General features: G+C 33.2%; 1 protein-coding gene across 1 annotated transcript in view; it reads right to left on the bottom strand.

Annotated features, from left to right (window-relative positions):
• LOC106470108 (max dimerization protein 1-like) overlaps positions 1-20,692 on the bottom strand; it is a 68,425-nt gene extending 47,733 nt beyond the window's left edge. Inside the window, exons 1-3 of the mRNA XM_013930634.2 lie at positions 20,507-20,692; positions 20,081-20,168; positions 7,391-7,420 (exon numbers count right to left, since the gene is read on the bottom strand). Coding sequence (XP_013786088.1) covers positions 7,391-7,420; positions 20,081-20,168; positions 20,507-20,561 — 173 coding nt within the window. The 5' untranslated portion in view covers positions 20,562-20,692. The remainder of the gene's footprint in view (positions 1-7,390; positions 7,421-20,080; positions 20,169-20,506) is intronic.
• Between the last annotated feature and the right edge of the window lie 741 nt (positions 20,693-21,433).

Below are 21,433 nucleotides of genomic sequence, written 5' to 3'. Positions count from 1 at the left end.
TTATTGCTCTTTGAACCATATCTAACTAATATTCGCACCATTATAAGTTGTAAATAACTCTGAGAACATGCAGCTATTGTTACGCTTTCGAATTACATTACCCATGAGCTGCTCATGTGCATGCCTCGTAAAACATTTTTATTACATTATTATTACTTATTTCACATAATTTAATCTTAACTAACCTAAAAAGATCCATCTTTTTACATGTTAATTATTTTTATAATAAATAAAGAACATGAAAAACAAGCAATAAAGTACTTACCCAATCTTTTTCCTGCTGTTGATTGTCAATGACAGTTAACCCTGCTTTTTTTTTTTTAAATACTAATGATAGTAATGCATTAAATAATTTATTTGATTAAATAATGCACCAAAGAACATTGACTAATAACATGCAAAAAGTAGACAATTTCCTCTAATTTTCAAACATTTTCTGGCTTTCTAACTATACAACAAAAGCAGTTACAAATTCATCCAAGCTAATCATTAACATTCCCATGGGAACGAATCTTGTACCGTGAGTAAAATTAATGCTTATCTGTTCAGAACACAATGTTATACAACACATCATTTGATAGATGAAAACCTTGACTTTCTATTGATTACAGGTAATATATAATTAAAGATAAGAGAGAACTATTAACAAATCCTGAAAGAGAGTATGTGACAGGCGGGTGTAGCAGGAGGGATCTGATTTTCTATTTGATATCTCTGGAACCAAATAAAATTGAAGGCTATAAAAATTATGGCTTGTCTGAGCAATGACGATTTTATAGGGAGTAATTTACCTTTAATTTTGTACTTTTTGAAGGGGTGGTGGATCAAATAGAATAAAGAATATATCTAGAGAAAATATGTCATATGTATTACACTAGGGGAAATTCAGGATTTTTTTAAATACTGCCTTATAGAATTAAGAACTTAAAACTTATACACTGTTAAAATATGGATTATTAGCTAAGACTTTATGCTATACTAATTGGTATAACATAAACAAAAAGTAGTTTAATAAAATTTTGAATGTTAAACACTAAAATTTTGTGTCATGCGCAGTAAAGGATACCCATTGCAATAGGGTTAAAGGGCTTAAGATAAGGTAAACTAAACAATAAATCAACAGTAATGTAGTCAGATCACAACTGTTCCATGTTTTATTTTTACTGCCTTTTCCATCCTAACACAATAAAAATATTTTTTATCACGGGTAAAAACAGACTTGTTTGTAGATAAAGATTGAGACAAAAGTAATTTGCCTAAAGTATTGAAGTTATTTTAAACTCTTTTGCATTGTAAACTAACCAATGCAAATTAAAATAATTATAAAATGGTATATCAACCAATGCCAGGAAAATGATATTAACCATTAATATGAAATATTATATTCTAATACTGAAAAAAATTTCTCAGGCAAGTTACTTTTACTTCAACCTGTTGGTATTCATAACATTCACGGCCAAAAATGGATTAACTTTTTCTTGTATCAGTTAACACTCTTACAGAGAAAGACCATGAAATAAAACTTATGACCAATACCATATATGCTTAGAGTGATTCATGTATGACTTCTATAAGTTATAAAATTGAATCAACATATGCAGTTGTCAGGATAAAGTACGAGTAACTTTAAAAAATGTCCAAAATGCACTCTTTAATGATTTTTTTCACCCACCCAAATGCGAGTATAAAAATCTTTCTTGTTGAAAACCAGTACAAATGACAAACTTTATCATAATTATTAAGAATAATGTCTCTTTATAAATGATTCGTGTGATAATGTTATTGTTACTGGGTGAATGATAATTCAAGGCAAGATGGCAGCATCTGTAAATTAGATCAATGATTTTTTTTCTCCTACCTGCCATGGACATTTTACAGTAAAGTACAAAAGACAATTAGTATAAGCACTAAATTGTACAAGTAGCTGAATTATGCCATTCTTCATTGTCCATGTCTCCTTCTATAAATCTCCAACATAAATATAAAAAATCATGCACAAATGTTACTGAAAAGCAACATCCTGCATATGAAAACTTATACATTTTGGTAGACACTAATAAATATTGTTGTGACATTCCAAGCTAACCATGTGCTTTTTCGATGTTTTATGTTATGATTGCTGGGTTCCTTGAAACTCGTAAGAAACTAGGCTTATCGACCATATGGATATAAAGGGATTAGACATGATATACTAGCACCATTTGAAGAACTCCTTTCACAAACATACATATACATCCTCACAGAGAATTTTCAATGATTTACTAGTACACTCTTACTTGAGTTAACAATTTCATTACCAGAAAATTAATTTTATTTTTATAGATAATCACCTCTTCACACAGCTTCTTTCTTCTTGAGTTCACATGTACTGCGAAACAGATTTGCAAGCCACCAGCCTTGTGAAAGCTCCCACTTAATTTCACCTGAAAACACATGAACTTGCACCATTGCATGATGTCATCATACAGCAGAACCTTCCAACTTAGGAATGAGACACACCTCCATGCGAGACTCCTCTACATTAGCACTCATGAATCCTCATTCTTTGATGAGGCAGTGAATAAATGTGCACTGAAAAAGTGGGCAGGACAGGTGGGAACGTGTGTACAGGTGAGTATCTATTGGAAATACATATTCAGGAAGAGGAAATGGTAACTACTGAAATGAATACTCATCTCCACACAGATTCCTAGAATCCCACATTGACATGGTGGAGGGACTGGTGTAAAAATTCCCTAGATAGCTCCCTTCAAAATGGAGAGGAACAGGGGCTTAATAGGGGCATACTCATGGGAGACTGCATCTCATCTCATCCAGGGTGTACTCTTCATCTATGTAGGAGAACAGAAGAGGCAGAAAAGCCAAATGTGTGCTGCAAGGATGGGCAGAATAGGTACATGGCTGTCTGAGAACTCACACACAAGTTGTTGGACAACCAATATAAGTAGTGAGGTTGAGGTTTGTTTGAGCTGTGCCTTATGTGCTCACCTCCTCTACCATCAGTCTCTATAGGCTCTATTCCAGTTGCAGAAGGAGGGTAAATTATGGATAAGATGATAAAAAACCTGTTACCCAGTTTTCAGTTTTCCCCATGAAGAAGAAAGGTCTACCATCCGAAAGTGCTCGGGTTATAGGGATTTTATCATCTTGTATCAAGACTTATTAAACATACATGTTTTTCTGACCTCATGTATAGATACTTATAGACACCTCTCATCTACTCCAAGCCTACTGTGGACTAGGGTATGCGAGTGATACATCACTGGTGCATATGGTGTATTCATCACCCCAATTCTTCCTTCAGTCTCTATGGCCCACACGCCAGCTGCAAGAGTAAGGTGTTCCATTTTGTGGAATGGACCAGTAACAGAGATACCATATGCCCATTAGTAGTCTGTGAAGTATCAGTTATATATGAGGGGTGACTTGCAGTACACTCTGGTGTCACCAGCCCCACTTCTCACTGTAGAGGGATCTCTTCTTCTAGCCCCAATGGTTAGGTCCCAGTTGGTGAGGTCCACCACTCCAGTGGCAAGGGTCGTCTGTGCTCCACTTCACAATGGGTGGTGAGAGAATTCCTGTAGTATAGACCCAGAGAATGTTCCCAAATCCCATTCAGTCTCTCTGTCCATAAAGGTATTTTACTAGAGACGGTGCAACAGGTGACCTCAAAACCCTATATTTAAAAGCCAACAAGCACTACCCAGAGAAGCATGAAGAAACAATACTCCAGTATGTTGGTCTTTTTCCATGATAGTCCATGGAATGGGTACAGTTTGGATCAAACATGTAATATGGGTATAGAAATAGCACAATAAAACTTAGTGGTCTTGTGGAACACCTTATCTCACAGTGAGAATTTGTAGAGCCACGGTGGATGGTATGATTGCTTTCCGTTATCCTGGCTCCATGCAAAATTTTGGTAAATTAGTAAATATGTGATGTAAATACAAGAAAATCCAACCATATAAAATACAAAAAACTAGCTGTAGGATGACTATATGTTGATGTCTAAATCCCTATGGAGATAAAACAACCAAGTGGTTCAGATATTTGGTGGCATAGAGGTGGGTGGTAGTCCACATGCCATTCTGGAGAAAAGCATCAAAAACTGGTGAGCAAGAGTAACTATACAATGTAGGATGTGACAAATCTGTTGAAAAGACACACTAAAGAGCTTACACTCATCCATCTCCAAAGAGATATAGATTGGATGGATGATTAGGCAGATCCATCCTGAAGGGTAAAAAGACAGAGAATGCAAGTATAGTAGGGAATCCACAAAAAGAAAAGGGCAGTGATTAGAACCCCTAAAAGATTCTGGAAAAGTGTGACAAACAACAAACAGACCAGACAGAACAAAGGAGTTTTTCTGGTACCAAACAAGCAGAGATAAGCGACATAGTAAGAAGATGTATTGGGAGAAAGGTGTGATCACCAAACCATGTCATGGAAGGCTAGAGAAGGAAAAACTAACCAGGATAAAGGAGAAGATAAGAACTTTAAGAGAATGCAGGGAGTCTGACACCATACTGAAAAGAAATGCATGGAACTAAAATGTGATCCAGATGGATGAAAAAAGAAAACATTGTGAAGATAGGGAGATAGGAATATGGAGAAAGGCATCTGAAACATAGACATTGGTCATCCACAGGCCAGGCTGAAATAACAAATGGAGAGAGAAATGCACAATCCAATATCGTATGACTACCAAGAAACAACAGAAGAAAGAGAGGTTGATAATTGGATGCTAGTCATTGGCTTTTGAGAGAGGGGCTGTGAATCCTCACAATGGGTTAACATTCCCATAATTTCAACATAATTGGAACCACAAGAAAGAGTAGAAGAAGATTGGAAGATCACCAGTGATTAGGTTGGTGAGTAAGACATCAGAAGGAAGTGGAGAATGGATGGTATACAGAACATAGGACTGGGAGCAGGAGAAGAGCCAGGATGAGGTACAGAACTGATTGGTCAATGTTGTGACAATCAGGAAAATCAAAGATGTGAGAGATGATTGATGGCAGGCAGCTGAAGCCCTTGATACAAGGGAGTTAGGGACATAAAATTCCTCCAGAAGAAGAGAATGGGCAAAACAAAAATTCTGGAGAAAGGTGGAAGGGACATGGACTTCAGAAAGGAGGGTACCCTTTCCAAAATATTCCAACACCAGAGGAGGTGGAATGGAAGCAAAAAAAGGAGATCTAAATTCCTGAGGAAGTTCTTGACAGAATACACAAACTCAAGGGGAAAGAAGGTAGCTGTGTATGGAGGTGAGTATTCCTTTCAGAATCTATGTTTTTGTAATTTCTTTTTGTGACTTAACACAAAATATTTAATACTTATTATATTACTTACTAATTTGTGATGGAAGTACTGCTTACAAAAATTTATCTTCTGTGACTCACATACAAAATAATCATGCAAAACATATAAATTATGAAATTTTTCAGGACATAATTAATTAGGCACTGAAGTTTTAATCTTATTCCATTTACCCATTGTTCACATACAACTATATAAATTTATCCAAACTGTTGGACATTTAGTTACAACTTTATTAAAGATCTTGTCAAGAATTTATTAAGTAAATTTGTATTTATTTGTATTACATTAACATATTCTAAATGTTTTAACCAGAAATATCTATAGCCCAACAAATGCTTACAGAGATTTATCGTGTACACAGAGTGACCAGACACCCCAGTTTTTGGAATTTTGTCCTATTTTCTCACATTTCTTTTTTTTCTGTCAGTAATCTGTAACTTTTTTTTATGCTTCTATTCAGAACTTTGAACATCTGACAACCATGACTCAATGGATACAATTTTCCCTTAGTATGGAAATTAACATACAGTTTGGACTGACTCAGCACTTTCTTTGCTGCTTCCTCGGAAATTGGCTATAAGTCAAGCTGTATCAGATAACATATTTTCATATGTCAATGAGCATGTGATTTTGCACCCACAAAAACAGAGAAAGTTGAATGTAATTCTCAGGTGCCATTCACAGCCCATTTTTCTATTTCAAGTCACAAACCATTTTTCAAAGTAACTCAAGGGTGATCATAAATGAAAGTTTCTCAGAATTTTACAATACACCCCAATCAAATAAGTTGCTCAAAAACTATAGTAGCAATAATTTAAGTAAAAGTATCTATTTCACTTGATGATATTTATTATTTGCATAATTCATTGGTTATAATTTCCCATGAAAAATGGGGATTTCTTCTTCGTTCAATTTTTGTGCAAAGACTATCCATGCAAGCCATTCTTAATTTAAGAATGATAGATTAGAAATAAGGCAACTAGTCAACATCATCCACTGTCAACTCCTGGGCTACTCTTTTACCAAAGAAAAGTGGGATTGAATGATAATCACATTATAATGCCCCTACAGTTGAAAGGACAAGTATGTTCTGTGACAGGATATGAACCCATGTTCCACAAATTGTAAGACGAGTGCCTTAACTACCAGGCCATGCAAGACCATAAAAAATAAATGTGTAATTAAAACCAACTTGTTCCAACTGAGTTACAAGAGACTGATGCTGTTGGGTTTTTTTTAAACTCAAAGTTACCCAACTGACTGTTTGCACTCTGCATACCACGAGGAACTGGACCACAGATTTTAGCACCGTAAACCAGATTTTAACATTGTAAAGGTGGAAATGTGCCACTGACCCACCAAAGGGACCAAAAAGAAAGGGTCTCAAGTTTGAAGTTCCAAAAAATCTGAATTTGTCCAAATTTTATGATTTCCAAAATCTGGTCACCCTACATATGCATATAATAGAATTATATGTATGGATGAAATATTAACTGGAACACCAGTAACATATTTTTGTAAACTGTTCTGGACTTTCGCATTCTAAAAGAGTTCAAATACTTATGAAAAATGTTTTTTTTTCTTTCTTTCTATTGGTTACTGGAGTCATTTTATTTTTCATATTCTCTTATATAAAATTAATATTGTTTAATACAATATATATTCTGATAAACAAAGCATTAAAACTTGCTGAGAATCTCACAAAAAATTTGAAGCACATCTATATCTGAAACTTTATCAAACTAAACACACAATAGCGTATTTTATTCAAAAATAAATACATTAAAAATGAATTGTAATGTGAAAAGTATACTATTATAAAACAATGCATTATCCACCATAAATGCAATACAAAGTTAAAACTATGCTGTACTGACCTCTTGATAATATATAATACCACACACCTGAAACATTTAAGAACACTGTGTACAAAATGACCTATATTTATTTAAAATGAAAGAGAAAGTAAGTAAGTAAAACAGTAAAAGGTAATTTAATTAGTTTCTAATAGATTCAAAAATTTCAAGATTTTAATTAGCTTATTAACAAAACACCATCTTACCTGTTTTTTTCTAGTTCATTGTGCGTTGTTCTATAGGAAGAAATAATAAGAATGTTATACCGTCACAAAAAAGACAAAACACTTTTTTCTTACAACCCAAAAAGTTAATTATATTTCATTTGTCTAAAATATTAAATATTGATTGTGTTTGGAAGACGGAGAAAATAATGCATTCGCTATTGGGAAAAAGGAAGATTTAGCTGAAAATTTGCATGTATAGCAACCACGAATAGATAAATGTGACCTGTTGGCTAAAATATGGGCTTAAAAAATTATGGTTAGCTTATCCTGTGGTACACTAAGAAACATTTCTCTTATTTTCAGGAATGCTCTTCTTCTTCCAGCAACTTACAATATTTTATAAACTGAACAATCTGTTGGATCAAGCAGAATTGCCATATTTCCTACTAAGATAATTCAATTACACCACAATGCATTATTTCTTATCACATTACATCTTTCCACTGTAATTTAGGTGCAGTTGATTTGTTATGATACATGTCCAAACATAGAAATATCAATTAATGTTCTCTTAAGTATTGTATAGTGACTAACATTAAATCAAATCTAAGTCACTAATTAATTTGGATGGCTATTAATGGCCAGATTCTTCACAATAAAAACTGTGATGCTGAAACAATAACATGGAGTGGTTGAATGAATTAACTTTACCAAAACACTAAACCTGCCAATTCACACATTTGTTACAGTAAGTATATTTAAATATGGCATTTTGCCAACATGAGTCAAACACACGAAAACTAGTTCTGAATTTGACACTATGAATTTTTTTTTTCTTCTGTACTTTACAGTATTTTAAGTTTGAGTTTTTATTTGGGACAATGAACTACAATTTTCTGTGTAGTTCCTGCACTTTCTTCAATGATGACCCAGAAAAAATTATTACAGAACAATGGCATAATCATGGATCTTAAATAACTGGTAAAAAATGTCAGAAAAAGACCAGTTTACAACTAATTTTATAGCTTGCATTTATAGTAACCTTCACAGTTATATTTAACAAGGGAGTAAAAAAAAAACAAGGTATTTCTCTTTCTCAACAAACTTAGCAGTAATCTCAATCATTACAGCTTTAGATATCTTGTTATACAAGTTAAAAGCCAATAAACTTTAAGATTTGATTTTACCATTCCAAGCACAGAAGATAAAATCTTTTTATTTCAACTAACAGATCTCAGAGAAATGGTTGAATTTTATAAATACTACATTTTTTAAGGACATTAGATATTATTATTAGAAATCAAGCTTCTGTTAAGAGATCTAACACATTTAAGTAACATCTAAACACAAAAAAAATTCATAAAACTGGGCTAAATCGGCTCCATATGTAATATTTGTGATTTAATAATTTGTTTGTTAAAAATTTATATTTTCTTAAATCCATGAAACAATATCAAAAGATACAGGGTACAGTGTATCTGAGAACTAATTTCACCTTATCTATGAAGTAAATTCACAATATAATCAAAAGTTTTTTATGCAACTCAAAAACTTTTTGGTCGTAATATCATATATATATTGATGACCAGGTAAACCACAGCAGTGTAAACCTAACAGCATCAAAGCATAACATTTGAAGAATAACAAGGGGTTCCTAGCTTCACGGTGGCTGTCCCATTCATTTTATCAAACCCCCATCTCCCTATATCCAGTCCTGACTCAACTAACATTCATAAAAGCCCTCTTTTGAACCTTACCTGTCCTGATGAGTTGACCACATATGAAGACAATCTATTCCAAAGGATGACCACTCTGTTCAAAAAATATAATTGCCTAATTTGCTGATGAATCTCACCTTGCCTTATCTTAAATATATGTCCCATACTCCTACCACTCTTTCAATTAAACAAGAAAAAAAAATTATGCAAAAATCCCACCTATTCCCTTTATAATTCTGAACACTTCACCCAGATCCCCTTTAATACTCCTTTTATCAAGGAAAAATAAGGACCTTAATTTGACCTCATACTACAGCCTATCAATCTTAATAACTCAATGACCTTCTTCCTACTGGCTTTTCACTGGCAACAACATACTAACAAAATGAGTTCATTTCCATCAAAGTGGTAATTACGGTTTAAATTAAGGTAGCCCATATGCATTATATTGCACTTTGCATAATTAAGTGTCATCTGCCATATGTTTACTCAATTCTCACCCTCACAGCCAACTACACCCAAAACATTCAAAATCATCAGTTTGTTGACTAGTTCCTCATCAATACCATCAATCATAAGAAATCAGTACAGGTCCCAGCATAGAACCTTGATGCACCTCACTTAAAATTCCAATCCAGTTTGACTGAACTCAATTTATTACAACTCTTTACTTCCTCTCCTCTAAATCAACCATTAATTACCCCGAGTTATATCTGTGTGCAAGAGGGATAATCTAATTTTTTTTACTAGTCTTCTATGTAACAGTTTGTTGAAAGTCTTATGAAAACCCAGACATATGAAATCCACAACTTTATCCTGATCAACTTAAGCAGTGATGGCTTTGAAGGAGGTCAAATGATTCATAAAACAAAATTTTCCATGAAAAACCATGCTGGCTGTTCAACAAAACTGTAAATTTTGTTAAATATAGGTAATCAAATAAAAGGTGATGTTCGAACTTTTAATCTAAAAAAAATATATGATCAGAATTATTATATCTGAATACTTCGAGATACTATAGAAGTTGAAAAATGCAGCCCAAAGCTGCAAATAAAAAACAGAGAGTTACAACTAGGTAGTCTAAAAAAAAAGTAAACAAACAAGGCTAGAAATAGTATCTACACCATTTTCTCAAGCTAGAAATCCCTATTTTGACTCCATGTCTACAGTACTTATCAATTTTTAATGGGGGTCAAAAGAAATAAAAACCAAAAACTGATATAATATTCAAAAGACTAATAATATCCTTTATACAATTGTAGATGACAACTGAGTTATAGCTCCACATTTATACCATCCTATCATAGTAGTGTTACCACTTTCTTATGCTAGTGGCCATGGCAATATGTAAGTCATTATCATTTTACGATATTTCTGCATAATGTATAATAATTATTATTACTGTTTATTGTGGGAATGGAATTATTTTGTAGGTTACCCACTTGTGTGTAATGTGAAAGTGTCCATTTTATACAGATTTGTCCATCTTGTCACCCTTTATCCTTGGTTGTTTAAGTGACTGATAAAATAGCTATGTATAATAATTATTATTACTGTTTATTGTGGGAATGGAATTATTTTGTAGGTTACCCACTTGTGTGTAAAGTGAAAGTGTCCATTTTATACAGATTTGTCCACCTTGTCACCCTTTATCCTTGGTTGTTTAAGTGACTGATAGAATAGCTATGCTGGGCTAAATAACATTCTGCCACCTTGTTATTCCTTATATTTATAAGAACAGAAGTTAAACAAATTTTTTTTCACCTTCTGAAGTTGCAAAGGCACATTGAAAAAATAAAAATGTATAATTCTATGTCAAATAATTTTGTTCTTTAAAAGAGTACTTTGGTGTAAGAAATTATAACCATAATGTCTAACAGGCACAGTTGTAATCAGGGCAAAATTCAGACCCACGATTCTTTGATTTTCTGGAAGGATGTTCAAATATTTCAGCTATCTTAGGAATAACTATTTCTGATTGTCCATCACTTAATATTAGCAACTGTTACCAAAGTTTATATTTCAAATGGACTGTTTCAGTTTCATTTAATATTTTGTTCTTCTCTGGTCCTTCCTAGCTGCCATTAGTTACTGAACCTTTTAAACACCAGTGTAGAGACTCAGATCCTTGTACTTCCTCTAAAAATGATATGAGTTTATTAATTTGAGATTTACAAGCTGAGAAAAGTTATGGAACATAAGGTAACATTAATAATTATCACATGCCATTAAATTGTAAATATGTTATTAATGTAGCTATCATGCAACATTTCTCTCACTAATCTTGACTAATAGCAGGAAAATGTAATGTCATTAACAGGATGATGCTCTGCATGACATTTTCCATTGCCCAAACTAAGTAGACTGGAGAAACAGGAAGTCTAGATTTTGCCTAGGTGTTGGTATGTGCATGTTTGTAGTTCTAAAAGTTTCTTACTTCTTTCAAGTTGTTCAAGTAATGGATATTCCACTCTTAAGGGTCAGCTGTTTAAAGTTAACATTTTCTTTCATTGAAAATGTATTTCTGATAAGCACTTATCTTTACTCACACAAAAATGTTCATGCTCAGTTTATGAACTCACCAGTTTTGCACCACTATTGAACACATACACAGCATGTGACTACTTTCCACCAATATTGATGCAGCTAGTTCCCTCTGCTATTCCTGCTCAATCCTCACTTCTGATAATTGGCAGGATTTAAAAGAATAACACTGGCAGTGAGGAGGAAGAGTGGGAAGTACGAGAGGATGTAAATAACTATTGGAAATGAATTTTCAGTGTAAATAAATGTTAAGTTCTGATACGGCCTTACCTCCTCTCACACAAAGTTAGAATCCCACATTACAAAGGTGGAGGAGTCAGTGTAGGTGCAAAACATTGAACCCAAGCAGAAAGCAACTGCCCAGAATGAATGGACGTGCTCCAAGATGAACTGAAGCACATATGTGGGGTACCACACTACTTCTGGAACTGGTATGCCCTTCTCCCTTGAAGGAGGAAATGAACTTGATATGAGTGAAAGAAAAATTATTCACATAAGTGTAATTCATACTGAGAGGTGCACTTGATGTAGCTATGGAGATACCCAACCTCATCTGTAGAGATGAGGTTCCACAACTCGTCCTTGGCATTAGAAGGTTGAGAATCACTCGGAGAAAAACAAATATAGAATAGCAAACAATGTGGCTAGGGCATATGGACCATGTTACATATACACATGAATCCAAACTGTAAGTAGAGTGTCATACATGAAGCAACTGGAATTATGAGGAGGAAATTGGCATGTGGATGAAACGAGAAAAACTCCCAAAAACCACTGTAGGAAATAAGAAATAAAACAAACTTAGCTTGGCATTACAGGATCACATCGTTGCCTCAACACAACCATAAGAACAGGGCACTCCATTGGGAGAATTTTGTTGGGTCGAGATAAACAATCCACAACCAGATTCAGGGTGCCAGGAACATGGCAAGCTAAGCTAAGACCACCATGTTGTGACTGTAGGCCTAGGAAAGGAGATCCATGGCCTGAAAGCATGGCGACCTTGATTTGGTGCCCCCCTTGCTTGGTGATATAAGTGACCACTGTGGAAGTGTCAAAGTGTACCCTAACCACCCTCCTCCACAGGAAAGATAAGAAGTGGGACAAAGCTCAACAAACCACCATAAGTTTGAGAATGTTGATATGGAGAGAAAACTTCTCAACCAACCAAGACTGGAAATCTCCTGAGAGTTGAAGTAAGCACCTCAACCCTCTAAAGATACATCAGTGAACAGATATAAATCTAGATAAGGTGAACAAAGCAGAACCCCACCATGGTCTGGTCCCTGTCTAGCCACAAAGCCAAGTCAGCCCTGATTGAGGAAGGAAGAAGACTAGGGTGGTCCAAGGGATCCAAGTAGTCATTCCATTGATTGAGGAGTGTTCACTGAAGAGACCTAACAGAAGCTGTTGAATGGCATACCAACACCCAACTTAAGTTGGTCGAAAAATGTTTGAGCATGAACCATAATGTCTGGTGAAATGGGAAAAACAAAATTCAGAAGAAGGAATTTCATTTAATAAGGAAGAAGAGGCATCAGAGGCAATGGGGGAAACATATAAAATACCACATACCTGATTAAAAAGTTGTACAAAAAAGGGTGGAAGGTGAAATCTCTTAAAGAGGTATAGATTGTGACTTACAAAAAAAGAAGGTGCCAGAAAAAGACTGAATTGTCTTCTCCTTGATTGCATTTTTTCCCCAAAAACATCATCAGGTTGAAAAAGAAATCGATCCCCAAACATACAAGTCTAGCTCTCTGCAAATTAAGATCTGCACCTCCTCTGCAGATAGAGTTGAACCCAAGTCCTGGGAACTTTTACCAGTATCATTGTCAACTGTAATGAAAACTTCTGTATTGGATACACTGTACCTCAAATTCATACTAAGTTCATTTAGAATTTGGGAAGAAAAACAAATGCAAAAAAAGAACTGGTAAAACAATTGAATGGAAACACAGAAACTGAAAACTAATGAATTAAAAAAATAACTTTTAATGGCAAGAAAGCTCAATCAGAAACAGTAGCCACACTAAAAATCACATACCTAAACAATGTAATGCTAGTCAAGAAAGTGATGGTTAAGTGGGAATAGCAGAGGGAAATAGCTGCATCAATATACAAGAATTATAGTTGAATTATTTGTGGACAGTAGTCACAAGCTGTGTACATGTTCAATTGTGACATGAAGTTAGTAGGGTATACAGACTGGTGCACTGATTGTGAAATTTGTTTAGCAATGCTAAGAGGGCAGAAAAAAGATCAGAGAAGAGGTAAGACTGTATCAGAAATAGGCTTACTTAGTTCAGTGATTTTGTATGTGATAAATGTTGAAATGTAAGGTCATGAGCACTGTCCAGTAAAAATTTTCAGCATAATATTGCCAGGTTCTTTGTATGCAATTGGCTAAAAAAGGAGCCTTGACTGACTGAAGGAATATTGTAATGGTTAGAGTAAGATTAACTAATTGAGACTTTAGTCATGGTAGCTCAGCTGTTAAAATTGTGTTAACCTCAAAATACTAGTGTGAACCAAGAGTATGGTGACTAAGGTTTGGCCATACATGATTTCCTAGCATCCTGATGCATTTAATTAATAAAATGCTAACACTTTAAAATGAACCATAACATTTTTCTCAGAGCTTAAGTTAACAAACTGCTAACACTTAAAGATTCAATTACACAAACTCACACTGTTTTGCTCAGAACGTTTGGCCTGACCTCAATCTATCATTAAGTAAAAACCACAATAAGGTTAGCAAACAACACCAAGTTAACACATCACTAACATATAAAAGGTTCAACAACAAACAAGCCACACTATTTTGCTCCAAAAGCTCTGAGCAAAAGATTGTGGTTAATTAACTGTTGAATACTGATCCATTATAACAAGCTAACTGCAATAACCTAGCTTATTTTTCAAGTTAGGGAATTATTACCTTATTGAATTATCACCTACATGGACAAGCTTAATAATTTCTAGTAGACAACTTGAAAAACATATATACTTGAACAACCTAAATAACAGAATATCAGAGAGATTTCTGGCTCATCAAGGATGTCCTGACACTCAACCTCCATTAACATCCAAAAAGCTAATCACTAAATACATCTCTGATCCCCCAACTATTTATCAACCCTTTTCTTATAACTCCCTAAAAGTTACAACATTTACCACTAAATACATTAACTTGTCCTGCAGGTTCACTATCTTACTGTAGAAACAAAATGCCTGAATTGAGGGTATGTCTGATATTTCTAAATTTTGAATTTATGGCCTCTTTTCTTTGTGCCCTAAACATTAGATCACTCCTGACTTTCCCTTTTCACAAAATAACAAGTTAAGAAATCTCAACCCATCTATCCCAGGAATCATCCTAGTAAGCCCTTCTCTCTGAACCCTTTACAACAGCTCAATCCCTTCCTAAGATAAGGGAACCAAAACTGCACTTTTTTAGTTCTTAATTTTCAAAAAATCAATTTTCAAGATACAAGAAAAAGATTTATTATTACTAATATTCAGTATTAGCAAATTGGGACAATAGGTTAAAAGGTGATGTGGGAAAGCTTTGGAAAACTTCTAGAAATAAGTTGCTTTTAATTCAAGAAAAGCATTTGTAAAAGAAAGAGAAAAATAGTAACTGAGAAATTCAAACCTAATTGGCTTAATAAAAACAAAGAAAACAAATCAGAAATAAATAGCATAAATTTAAGAAGTTTAAATTGACAAATAATTTGGATGGAAAATTTACAAAACTATACAAAAGCTAGGGATATAGTTAAGAAAAATAATTAGGAAATTGAGAAAAGCTTCACAGTAATAAAGCTCATAGAATTTTAGGATGTATTTACAGGCATATTGATTACATGCCAAAAGAGGTAATTATCTTCTCTATAAAAATCATTAGTTAGACGTCACTTGGAATATTATGTAAACTTTTGGTCTTCTTGTATAAAAAAATAAAACTGACTTATTGGAAAAGATTCAGAGAAGGACCACAAGGATGATCCAGGGATGGAAGAGTTATCTCATAGGGATAGGTTAAGATCCCTTTTTCTAATGAGAAAAGTTAGAAGCAATTTAACTGATGTTACAAGATTATTCACAAAGGACTGTGATTTCTGATGAGAGGACAAGTTTAAAATTTTGACAAAACAGGCTAGGCTACCAATTAAGACACTTATATTCTCAACAGTATGATTAACTTATGTTGATAACAGGGGAGACCAGCACTTCACAGTAGTTTCAGAGGGAGAATCAATAACTTTCTGAAAAATAAAGCTTGGGATTTAACACAAGATAGACAATAGGAGACAATTTGGCCCTTAGAGATTGTCTTTTTACACACCCACCCTTTAGAGTAAAAGAAATTATCAAATTATCCTCTTAAATTCCTGTAAAGTGGTGGATACAACAGGAACTCATTCTATAAATTGACCACCCATTTCTTATCCACAATAAAAACTTTCCTCTTACACGAAACATGTTTCTTCAAAATTCCACATCCAAAGTATATTGTTTTTCAATATTAAAAGTCATTTTCCACACTTCTGTCTAATCACTAACACTTCCATATCTTTTTGAACAGAAGAAACTTAATAGTACTAATCTCTTCTATAATCTTAGCATCATATCCCTATTTAAAAACAGTACTGTTGAAGATACTGTACAGATTCCTGACAAACCTACTGGAAACACTGTATTAAGTCAGGAAATCCTTCATTAAGAACTATTATTTACATTTCACCAACAAACTAATTTTTATCCACTTCTTAAATTTTCCACCAACTTCATAGGTTTGTTTGTTTGTAATTAAGCACAAAGCTACACAATGGGCTATCTTTGCTCTGCCCACCATGGGTATCAAAACCCGGATTCTAGCATTGTAAGTCCGCAGACATACCGCTGTGCAACTGGGGGCAACTTCATAGGAACCAAACCTTCTTATGAAAGACTTTCTAAATATCAAATTACACAAAATCAAAGTACCTTTTTAATGAAAAGCAAAAACAGCTTATTAAAAAACAAAACACTAGATAAGAAAAGAAAAATGCCCAGTTCCCAAGTGCTTTTCAAACAATCTCTAAAAACAGATTAATTATGTAACATCTTGCTTAAAACAAAATTCAATCTAGTAGGCTTATCTATAATTTCTAAAGTTCTAACCTGGTTCTTTTCTTTTAAAACATAGATCACACTGGCAAACTTTCCAATCTTTGCTTTTTGCAATATTTCAGAATTTTCCAATAAAGCTTGACAAAGCCATCTGCATATAGCCATCCTTAATTTTGAATTGACAGACTAGTGGAAAGGCAGCTAGTTAACAGCATTCACTGTCACTCCTATAGCACAACCATTACTTTAAAGTGCAATGTGTGTATTTGTGCATGAACCTGCTGCAAACCCTGAACCCTGGGATTTACAGTCCAAACATACTAAGTTTTTAAGCCATGCCTGGTCCCACTTTGTAATCTTCAGAATGTTTTACAATGTTAAGAAACTTTTCAAAGTCACACCTAAAAGCTTCCACCAATACCTTACTGAGTTTATTGATGGTCTTAGAATAATTCTTATCAGGATCAGGAGTTTTATTCTTCCCAACCTCTTACAAAATTCAAATTTAATGAAAAATTATTCCAGTTTTAAAATAAGTCAATAGATATATATATTCTCCTTAATAAAAAAAACAACAAAAAAACATTAGTACCTCATCTAATTTCTTAAAAAAATAATTTAATCCTCAACTTTTTTGCAGTTCACTTAAGGATAAGTTAATGTTGATCATGTGAACAAAGAAACTTCTATGTTCCAGTAAAAACAAGTCCAATCATTTAAGCCCTTCTTCACAGCTGAAATATTCTAAAGAATACGAGATATTTAGTAACCCTTTTTTTTGTTCAATTTCTTGCATAATCAACATTGCTAATATACATAAAAACCAGTTGTCTTTTGGTAATGCTCCAATTATCTGTATCACTTATCAACAAAATTATGACCTGATATTGTTGCCTTAAGTATATATATATATATATATATATATACAATACTTTGAACATTCACAAAGGCTGGCTTGAATTTCACTTTTTAAAAAAAATTTACATCTTAGTTTATGCACACACTCAGCATGACAGACATTTCGAAGTTCTTGGCAAATTTTAAAACAGCTGAGTTACAAGTTAATGACTATAGTTCATATGTTTTTTATTAGATTTTTTTGGTAAGTTTTTATGTTTTATTATTACGTTTTTGAATAAAACAATTTTTTCTTTCTTTCTCCCAAACTTAACTAATGGTGGTATCTGAAATTAATTTTTAAGTCTCAAATTTGTGCTCGATTTTTTATCATAAACCTTAAGCTTATTGGCTTTAGGTGCTTAATCTTCTTACGGTGTTTAAACATTAATCTTTAGATTATATGATGTAACTAGAAAAAATAACTTTTGGTACTTACAAAATATTGGTGGATTTGTGAAATATTCTCATTACCACAAAACCACTTGAATAAGACAACTTCGTGAAATAGATAAATCGAATATACTTCAAAAATTCCTGCTGGGTCATTACTGATCAAGGTTTGGATGACAAGATAATGTTAACGAGACCTTGGACGGCCACTGCCTACAGTTCTTTATTGCTACCCCAGATAATTAGCAATAATTAAAATGCTGAGAAACTTTTCCAATTTCTTCCAGAATGCTTTTTAACATTAGAAATGACATGTATACACTTGATATAATAATAATGTGGAGAATAAACTAAACTGAAAATATGATTTTGACTATGGCTTTGGTATGATTTTCATAACTTTATATAAAAGTCAAACTATTCTTTTTCCAATGATTAAAATCTAATATATACAAAAGCCACTTGTCATTTTGTGTGTCATAAGTCATTTTTAATTCAGTTAATTTTAAAAAGTTTTGTAATTTTATTTTACTCTAATGCTATGATGTGTATTTTTTGTTTTATTTTTAAATGTTTTTGTAAAGGTATGTGGATATAAAAGGATAAACCTAACTTCGATCAAATTATTTCAATGGTATTTCTTTAAGGGTTTATTTTCTGGGTGAGGGGTGATCTCAATTGAGCAAATGGCCTCGCTTTTCCTTATATTCTTATCTTCCAATGGTGACAATTTAGGATTCGTAAATGTATTTACAAAGAAATGACAGACCAATAGTAAATGTTTTAAACTGATTATATGTAAAACCTAGCCAATAACTATTATAACAGCTCTTTTCAACAAAGTTAAACACAGGAGAGGGCTTTAGGATTAACAACAAAACACCTAAATCTTTCTCATGATACCAATGTTTCTGTCACATAAAATGTAAGCCCTTTCTAATTAAGTTATTTTCCATGTTCTGAGCAAATGCCTTTTTCGATAAATAAATCTTTCGAAAAAGAATCATTTACTTTCATCAGGAAATCTAAAAATACTATTGCCTAAAAAAACTGTTGAACAATTTATTAACATAAATAATAAAAAATAAAGATCCTAAAACAGACCCCTCCAAAAATACATTTACCCAGTCACCAAAATGCCAGTTTATCATTACTGCTTGTTTTATAATAATAAGCCAATTTTCAATCCACTTCTTGGCTTTTTCACCAATCTCACAAACACCTAACTTACAAATCAATTTCTTGCAAAGCATTTTATGAAAAGCTATCTGAAAGATAAAGCTATCAAATGAGATGCCCTCGTATGGAAGTTTTCTTCTTCCTTACAGTTCTTACAGGATCAATATTATATTTGACTTATTTTACTGACACTTAATGTTTGAATAAAAAATCTTTCAATTTAAAATTGATGTTTTGAGCAACAAAGCATTCATAACCCCTATTAGCCTTTATGATAGTTGTTTTGACTTTTCAGTTTTTATAAATCACAGCATCCTTTAATTTAAAAGTGATTTTTTCCCCTGAAAGATGCACATCTTTCATTTATTACAAGTTTATTTCATCCATATAATCATTTCATAAAGATATTTCAGCTGGAAAACTACACAAGTCCACAAAAACTCTAAACACTACTATTTGCAATGATATGAGAAAAAAACATTAATTACAATGCTACTCTACAACTACTACAACTTACAAGTACAAAATAGGCCCTGTGCAACTTTACTAAATAGCTCCTATTCACTGTACTGCTTTCTCATTAAATTAGATGTTTAACCTATCAAGTTAACATTAAAATAGATTCAAACTAATTTATTTTAAAATTAAAACCTAAACGTGAAGAAGTTTGAAATAAAGAGTTTTAGTTTCAGAGTATTTAGAATTAGAGTCCGTCTTTACGAATACGATGTCAAGAGGTATGCGAGTGCACAAACAATTATAGCCTCAGAGTGACAAATACAGAAGAACATTTATTTTTCACTTATTACTATTAGGAGTTAATCATAATATTGTATGTTCAAATACGTCTGCTTTAAAGCTTACTAATTTTTAATTAACATACCTATTTCCCTGAGCCTTCTTTGACTTTTGTCGTCTGCGTGCGAGATCGTTTGGATGTGGCATTGTTGAAGCATATCCATGTTCTGCCTCTGCAAAAGAAAGGAGAAAATATTTCTATATACTATAGTAAAAGTACTAAAATTAACACTTCATCGGTTGAAAAATTTTAAATCTTTGATTATTAAATTCACATAATTATCTGTAAACTACAACTCATATAGACATCGCACATTCACATCAGCTGATCGTCTCACTCTCACGATGTACTTGGCTGAGTTAGGCCTAACCTTACAATTTAGGAACTCTTTTAAGACTTAAGAACTCAGTTTCAGTGTTTGTTTACGCATCCGAGGATGATAGTTCCACAATCAAAAACGCATATTAATTTATTATAGTATGTCAGCTGTAACTATGCATGTATACTTACCCCTTTCGCGTCTTTCTAAATATTCAGCAGCTTGCAGTAAATCAGCAATGCTCATTATTACTTTAAAATGATGTGTAAAAGTCTCCTAAAAAACACACAAGAATATGGCGATCACACAACACCAATATCTACTATCCAGGGCTTCTCGTCCTTCGTCTGTGACGTTTGTTTTGTTCCGTATCATTCACGTTACTCACTGCTCGAGCCGACAAGGATACGAAACACCCTCGGACACCCAAATTTTGTACAGTGAATGACGTCATCGTCCTTCTGATTGGCTTATAAACAAAATGTCAGTAATTCGGACTACAGCCGGAAATAGCCGAAACGAGCATCCAATCATAACATGTTTATTGAATCTCGGTGTAAAGGATACCCACGTGCTCTACCTTGACTGTTACATGGACAGCTGTACAGCTACCATTGATTTGGCATGTAACATGGCATGCGTTGCTAGGTGGGAAGGCGTATTTAAAGGTGAAACAAGGTCATGTATGTATTTTAATTCATTGTAAGTGAAACATTTTGGGTAGTTCATTCAAAGTTAAATAGAAATAAAAATTTCAGTTAGCTATCAAATTACAATTTTAGAATTGAAAACAAAATTAAAACATCAAATTAATTGTAGTTCTTTATTTATCAAGTATTAAAACCAATAATTTCAGTGTTCTTACTGTTATTGTTAAGTTATTATGAATAACTTCATAAAATTTAGGATATAGTACGGTGTTAAACGCCGAAAGCTGTTGAAGCAATAGAAACAATATGCCTGATATTCATAATAAAAAAATCGTTCTTTGTTGAACGTTTTTGTTTTTAACATTCCTCACAATTCACTACCTACAAATTTCATGTTAGAGGTTTGCAAAAACAACATTGCATTTTTTCTTTTTTTTTTTATCTGCCGACACTGCCAACAAAGCATTT

Source organism: Limulus polyphemus, unplaced genomic scaffold (assembly GCF_000517525.1).
Source record: "Limulus polyphemus unplaced genomic scaffold, Limulus_polyphemus-2.1.2 Scaffold3825, whole genome shotgun sequence".
Taxonomy (NCBI): domain Eukaryota; kingdom Metazoa; phylum Arthropoda; class Merostomata; order Xiphosura; family Limulidae; genus Limulus; species Limulus polyphemus.
The sequence above is the reverse complement of the archived record's forward strand: the minus strand, read 5'-3'. Positions and strand labels throughout refer to the sequence as shown.